This window comes from Urocitellus parryii, chromosome 4 (genome assembly GCF_045843805.1).
Source record: "Urocitellus parryii isolate mUroPar1 chromosome 4, mUroPar1.hap1, whole genome shotgun sequence".
Taxonomy (NCBI): Eukaryota; Metazoa; Chordata; class Mammalia; order Rodentia; family Sciuridae; genus Urocitellus; species Urocitellus parryii.
The window spans coordinates 143,282,196-143,290,023 of NC_135534.1; the positions used below are offsets into that span (position 1 = coordinate 143,282,196).

At 42.7% G+C, this 7,828-nt stretch overlaps 1 protein-coding gene across 1 annotated transcript; it reads left to right on the forward strand.

The window, feature by feature from the left end:
* The first annotated feature begins 3,294 nt into the window (after positions 1-3,294).
* On the forward strand, positions 3,295-7,068 carry Tmem252 (transmembrane protein 252). Its single transcript, XM_026389287.1, has 2 exons — positions 3,295-3,572; positions 6,801-7,068. The coding sequence occupies exons 1-2, from the start codon at positions 3,295-3,297 to the stop codon at positions 7,066-7,068; spliced, it is 546 nt and encodes a 181-aa protein (XP_026245072.1).
* Positions 7,069-7,828: the final 760 nt, after the last annotated feature.

Below are 7,828 nucleotides of genomic sequence, written 5' to 3' on the forward strand. Positions count from 1 at the left end.
TCTGATGTGAACCAGAGGCAACACAGTCCTTGGAACTCAGTAGTACACAATGTTCAGAACAATGCTCATGGGTTTGCCATGCTTCAAGAAACAGAGTGTTGAAAGAATCTTATGTTTTAAGATGTTTGACAACTAAATAGCAAGCTACTACCTATGGCCAAGTCATACACATTTTTGTTGATTGGAGATCCTCCTCCTCCTCCTCCTCCTCTTCCTCCTCCTCCTCCTCCTCTTCCTCCTCTTCCTCCTCTTCCTCCTCCTTCTTCTATCAGGGATTGAATCTAGCAACACTTAATCACTGAGTCACATCCCCAGCTTGTTTTTAAAATTTTATTTAGAGACAGGGTTTTGCTGAGTTGCTTAGGTTCTCACTAAGTTGCTGAGGCTTGGAACTAGTGATCCTCCTGCCTCAGTGTCCCAAGCCACTGGGATTATGGGCATGTGCCACTGTACCTGGTGATTGGAGAATTTTTCAGAAGAAGAAAAAGACTGATTTAAATGTAAGACATCATTTTCTCAGTGGATCGCTCATGGAGAGGCTAGGAATAGGGAGAGGAGTTTGACTTGGCCTTCACTGGGTCCCAGATTTTTTCTCTCTGGAGGGATGAGCGATACTTTTTTTCCTAGGTATCCCATTTGTGCCTTGCTGTTTATGTGGACTCAAGTCAAGACCATCTCTCTCTCCTGTAGTTTCCTCACCTTTACGAAGCCCCTTACTCCATCATCAGAGCTGGGTGTTTGCAAGGAAGGCAGGATCAAGACTTCTGGCCTGGGAGAGAAGACAGGGTAAAGCTAAAGAAAACTCTCCCCAAATGCTGAAGTGTTTGGATTATTGGATTCTCTTTATTTTTCCCAGTCCTGGAGATCTGGCTGCTTTTCTCTTCTGTCCCCACAATCGCTCTTCTGCTTGGGTTTCTTCTACCTCTTTCAGATGCCTGAGGAACAGGTGCTTCCTGTCAGGGTTTGTGACAGTTCACTGTCATTGAAGTCAGCAGACATCTACTCTCAGTTGTTTTTCAAAAATGTTTTAACTGCTAGTGACTGTGGAAAAAGAGAACATACCATAACACCAACAAGAGAACTCCATGTATTAAGAATTACCTTTCATTGGTTTTAGTCATCATGGGTAGTTTTGGAGGAATGAGTGGGGGATAATGCTTATGAAAGAGCAGTGATCTGTGTGGTTTGGAACTGACACAGAATTACAGTAAAAATATGTACGTATAATTATTTAATGACACATTTAATAATAGTAAATACACAAAATAACCTCAAAGTCACTAGCATTTCTTAGTTGCGTGTCTCTAGTGACACTTTATATTTCCATGTTGGCTCGCTCTTTCCCCCCTGTACTTCGTCATATACTGCTCTTTCTCCTATCCTCTTCCTCTTGATGCCCCAGCTCACCCCAGATAAACTTTTCACAGACCCCAGGCTGGGAGCTTGCTCTTTATTTTATATAAATTAAAACTGTGTCCTTCCTTCCATCCACACTTCCTAGATTTTGCCTACTGAATTTCTCAATAAAACACCAGCAATAATGCCCTCAAAACACTGCTCTGAGATGATAAAAAGCCTCCTCAGGGGGTTGGAAGGGAAGAAATCTGTTTGTCAAATTGTGAGCCACAGGTTATAGTGTCCTTTATTAGTACTGGAAGAGGGAAGATGCAGAGACACTTATCTGCTCATACGTTCACGTGCTCACAGAAACGAGGCCTGGGTCATCATACTCCCCAGTTTAATTTTTGCCCCATTTTGGTCTGAAACAAAGATGCCAAACTCTTTGGGTTCTCATCAAGAGTGCTAGTGCATCTTTATTCAGTGTTCTATAGTAGCTCTGGCACTTGATCATCTACCTGTCCTACCCAACTCCTAGGACAGAGCTTTCAGTTAGGAATTTTGGGTCCTTTGTAGCTTTTTGAAATTACAGCAGTGATGAGAATAACAACAGTGAGGACAATTATAACTAACTTTCACAGGGCACTTGCTCTGTGCCAGGTACCATGGGAAACACTTAACATTGATTATGTCCTCTGATTTCCAAGGGCTAACAGAATTGTTTGATTCATCTATTGCTATCTCACAAATTGCCACAAAACTTAGCAACTTCAAATAATACACATTTATTATCTCACAGTTTCTGTGGCTCATGAATCTAAGCATGACTTTGAGTTTACTTCAGGGTCACTCAACGGAAGTGTTGCTTGGGATTATAGTCATCTCAAGTCTCAACTGGGCGAGGAGCTGATTTCAAGTTCGAATGCTTGTTAACAGGGTGCAGTTCCTCCTGAGCTGGTGGACTAAGGGTGTCTGCTCTTCACTGGCTGTTGGTTAGAAGCTGCCCTTGGTACTTTGCTATACAGGACTCTCCAGTATGGCAGCCTCCTTCTTCAAAGGGTGCAAGCCAATAAAGCAATATAAAGAATCTGTAAGCAAGCGGGAAGTCACCATCTTTTGTAGTCTAATCATGGAAGTGACAACCCATCATCTTTGCCATATTCTCTTGGTGAGAATCAAGTCAGCAGCCCACATGCAAAGGGAGAGAATTACTTGTACATAGATATGGATACCAGGAGGCAAAGATCATCAGGGATCATCTCAGAAATGTGACATCTGAAGACCATTTTGGGAAGGAAGGAGACAGAATTGTTTTAGGACTGCAGAGATAACATCAAGTCCGGATGCTAATTTCTCTAGCTTTTCTTGAAGAATTACCCACTAATTCAGTGAGGATTAAGCGACCCATGTCCTCGGCATCAAAAAGACAAAGACTAGGTGTGGTGGCACATGCCTGTAATGCCAGCTACTCAGGAGGCTGAAGCCAGAGGTTTGCATGTTGGAGGTCAATTTCAGCACTGTAGTGAGACCCTGTTTCAAAATAAAATGAAATAAAATAAAATAAAGTGCAGCCCAGTGGTAGAGCACTTGCTCAGTGTGCATGAGGTTCTGGGTTCAATCCTCAGTACTACAAAAGAAAAAGAAGAAGAGATGAAGGACCTCTCTTCAATACCTTGGATCATTTGAGGGTTCCACCCACCAACAAAGAGCAAAAGGCTACGTGAAGCCATTCCTCAGTACACAATGTGGCATTTTTAGATCCACCCTCTGGGTATATTACAGTAATTCTCAGTGGTTAATGAATAGCTTCTCAGCGGCTGCTTCGTTTAGTTGTCCAAAGGCCAGTTGGTCCCAGAACACATAAAGCTGCGAGCTGGGTAATGAGCACATTCTCTTGTAGGAAGCCTGGAAGCAGAGGAGTGGCAGGGTCAGGCTGCAGGTTCCGGAGGTGCAAGGATGCAGAACAGAGCTGGCCTAATTCTCTGCACTCTTGCCCTCCTGACAGGTTTCCTGATGATCTGCCTGGGGGCCTTCTTCATTTCCTCAGACTCTATATTCCAATGTCCAAGAAACTTGATCATGGCATATTCACTTCTGCCTCTGGGGTTTGTGATCCTCCTGGTTGGAATTTTCTGGAGCACCTACCGCCAGGCAAGTGAAAACAAAGGGGTGTTCAGCCATGTGCTCAGACGACAACTTGCTCACCAGGACCTGCCTCTGGCTACGGTGGACAGGTAGGTGCTGAGACCTGGAGGGAGCAAGAAGGGCTGAGGTGTGGAAAAGCTGAATGACTTGAAATCCTACAGCAGGGGCGACTTACAAGTCCCATGGGACTGTGTGTCAGGACCAAAGCTTTATTGTTGTGAAATTACTCTTGTTAGTCATTGGAAAGAACGCTGTTATCCTGGGGAAAACCATGAGGTAAAAGGAATTTTCTTAGAGAAACACCACCCTTACCCCTACCATCACCTGGTGAAAACCCACCTAAGCATACTTCAGAGGCCTAAGCATACTTCAGAGGCTTAACTACTAAGCTCTTTTGTTATATCATGAGGGTTGTCACAAGTTAAAGGGAGGCAATGATTAATTTTTCCCTATCACCTGGTTACCAAGTTGTAAGGAAAGTAAGTCCCAGACTGAATTCAGCCACAGAGCCAGTGAGCATGCAGACATGCAGTCAATTCTGTAACCTCTGTGACTCGGGAAGTCCCAGCTTATGTATTCTGGTGTCACCTCATGAAGAAGGTAATGTCCTGGAGTAACAGTCAGTTAACCTTATCACTTCACAAGCAAGGAAAACTGTAGCAAGACATTGGCATCCTTGTGAATTGCCGGTAGGAATATAAATTGTGTAGCCACTATTTAAAAAAAAAAAAAAACAGTATGGAAGTTTCTTGAAGTATTGTATATAGAATTGCTATTTAATCCAGTGATTCTATTCCAGATATATACACAAAAGAATTAAAAACAGGGACTCAAACACATGGGTATCTATCAATGTTCATAGCAGCATAATTCATGATAGCCAAAAGGTAGAAGAAAACCAAACATCCATCAGTAACGTATGGAGAAATGAAAATCAGCATGTAACACAATGGAATATTACCCAGCCTTAAAAAGCAAAACAACAAAACAACAACAACAACAACAATAAAATATCCAAATCATGGTACCTGCAACAAGAATGAGCCTTGAAAACACTATGCTAAGTGAAATTATCCAGTCATAAAGGATAGACATCGTGTGATTCCACTTACATAAAGTACCTAGAGGAATCAAATGCATAGAAATAGAAAGCAGAACAGTGGTTATCAGGGCCCACCAGAGTCTGGTGGAAAATGAAGAATGATGGTTTAATGAGAACAGAGTTTCAGTTTGAGGTGACAGAAAATTTCTGGTGAAGGTCGCTCAACAATGTGAATGTACTTAATCCCACTGAACCATACAGATAAAAGAGTACATTTATGTTATATGTTTTTACTACCAGAAAAAAAGATCCAGTAACATTTAGTATTAGTTACCTTCTAATTTTTGGGCAAATACAGGACTCTTTTGGGATAAAACCTCAGGTATCATTCTTAGGACACAGGCTGCAAGTGTCCATAAGTTCTTTCACCCTCTTCATGCAAGGGTGGGGAATATGAAAGTGTTTTAGTGATTCTGTGTGCCTTAAATACAAGTAATCTTACCCATGACGATACATTTGTGACATTTTTTTCTACTAATTAATGAGATACTAATTACAATAAGCAAAATCCATTTTTTTAAAGAGAGAGTGAGAGAGAGAGAGAGAGAGAGAGAGAGAGAATTTTTAATATTTATTTTTTAGTTCTCGGCAGACACAACATCTTTGTTGGTATGTGGTGCTGAGGATCGAACCCGGGCCGCACGCATGCCAGGCGAGCGCGCTACCGCTTGAGCCACATCCCCAGCCCAAACAAAATCCATTTTTAATGCTTATATCAGACTAACGAGCAAGGTCTCTGGGTTTGATTAAAAATTAAGATAATTGAAATGATTATAGAAGATGCTTCCACAGTGGTGGTGATTTTTGTTTTTGGATAAATGTTAGATGACTTCCTCTAGAGTGTAAGTCGTTACGGAAGTGACTGGGTGCCTTTAGGATGTAGTTTAAATTTACTAACATGTGCATAAGATCACACTGTGCTGAAATACTTGAAAGTAAGTAATAAATATCATGACTTCCTACTTTATGTTCTCTTCCTGCTGCACTCTGAGATGCTCAGCTCACTCAGAATGGACAGCTAATCAAGTTGGGAAGTTACATTTCTCAGAAGCTTTGCACTCAAAATAGGTACCTAGGTAGAGGTACCAAAGCCGTTTCTCCAGTGGCAGAGTACAGGATCCTGGGAATGTGAGTGGCAGTAGAGGGAGAGTGGATTGGGAGGGGTAGATGGGATTTGGGGCTGGAGGCAGTCATCCTGGAGTTGCTCAAGTCACTCTAGGAGACGGTTCACCTTTTTGTCCTCAGCACCCTTACGTGTAAGTCCCATGACTCAGCCATGGCTATTCCAAGCGAAGGCTGAGATTTATTCCGTACAGTAGACAGCTCCTTCAGCTATTTGGCTTTGGGCCTGGTAACATTTTGGAATGGAGTTGCGGCCACAAATGGCAGTCCCAGTTCTGTTGTGGTTACACATCATAAACACTCCCTGTTGACACTGGACAGACTCTCTCTATAAATACACAACTCCAACGAGCTCAACCCATGTCTCTTCCTCACCTCACCCTCAGCCCCAGTCCCATTCATGTCGGAGAAGCCAGAAGGATTTAGCAATTAGCAAGGTTGGGCAAGAATACCAATGAGCCCTGGCATGAATGGTTCCTTTAGCCTTTGGCCTATTGACATAGAAAGGGCTGCAGCTGAAATGTGGCATGGTTGGAGAAATGAGTGAGTTTGTATGCTCCTTGGAAACTAGTAGGTGAGACTCAAAAGAGTGTCAGGAAAAAGTGGTGGCATTTATATAGTTCAGGGACCTGCACATTGATTTTCATTCATTATTTTATTGACCGTGAAATTCTGATACAGTAAGCGTAGTGGAGTGGAAGATAATGTGTGTGAATAGGGACATGGATGTGAATGAGTGAAGTGCTGGCCCGAGAGAAGTCCATCCTCAAAGTCCCAATGTCCCCTACCACTGATAAGGATCTCCTAACGAATGGCCCTGATTCCATGAGTTGAGCAAGAGAGAACACATAGCCTGGAATCACAGGCTGGAAAAAAGTGACTAGAAGGATGTATTTGATGGCTGATAAAGGGGTTCTTCTGGAAGGGAGGCACATTTTTTTTTTATATATAAAACTGGAGATGCGAGAGAAAGTACATCTGTTTCAAAAATCAATGTTTCTTAGCAGTTTAACTTCACACTATGTGAGCTGAGACAGGCATAAATTCTTAAATGATGCATGCATTACAAGGTTTGTGGCATTTTGTCCTGCAGGCCAGACTTCTACCCTCCAGCTTATGAAGAGAGCCTTGATGCTGAGAAACACACCTGTCCTGCAGACCCAGAGGCCTTGGACATTCCTCCACCTCTATACACAGAGACGGGCTTTGAACTCCAGGGTGAAAATGGTGCCCACCCAGAGGCCCCACCATCTTACCAAGCATCTGTAGCAGACCTGGTGTCTGCAACAACATCAGAGGATGCTGAGAGGCCAAGCCAAGCACTGAAGGCAGGACACATACTCATGGGAATGAGTTGCTAAGGAGCAAGGCAGCCTGGGTCAGTGGGAGGAAAGGCAGCAACAGGGATGCTGCACAAGAGTGCACTGTGCCACGTACGCAGCCAGGCAAGGGCAACACTGGGCCCCTGGCAGGGTGTGGCTAGCACCAAGCAGACATTTCAGAGAATTCTCACTCCCCACAAACCTTCAGAGCCTTGGGGCCAGGCAAGTAAAGGTGGTACCAGGACAGTTGAGCTCTTGTGGGACTCCCCTCTCAACTTCAGCCCCAAACAGTGAAGAATACATGCGGCTTGCTGGGGCAGCCATCAACTTAAGAATTAGAGAGGGATGTGTGCTGGGAAGGAAATATCATTGTCATTTAATTTTTGGCTCAGCATCTTGTTAGCAGGCTTCATAATTATGCCCGTGGACCACCAGAGTGACACAATAATTCACACTGTGAGAGATATGCGCTTGGAATTCGCCACTCATATTTTGCATTATTTTATTTTAAGTATGTGTATTTTATTCCCGATGTGAAAGGAAAGCAACCATGATGTTCATTTTCAAAAAGGCTCAAACACAAAATGTTAAATGAGTTATTTTTAGAAGAATTTTTTCATACAAGTAGATAAATAAGATTTCTTATAGACTCAAATTGAACAGACAAAATACTTAATTCATAAAGCACAGAACTGGGGGTGGGGTGGGAGAATTTGTACTAGCCATAAATGGTATTAATTACAATTTGATGTAAATCTTGTGAAGTTTAAAAAATATTGATATGTAATTCAAGGAATCC

Coding starts and splice junctions, on each gene's coding strand:
- Tmem252 (XM_026389287.1), top strand. CDS start 3,295: ATGCAGAACAGAGCTGGCCTAATTCTCTGCACTCTTGCCCTCCTGACA. Junction 3,573..6,800: donor CCTCTGGCTACGGTGGACAG/GTAGGTGCTGAG, acceptor TTTGTCCTGCAG/GCCAGACTTCTACCCTCCAG.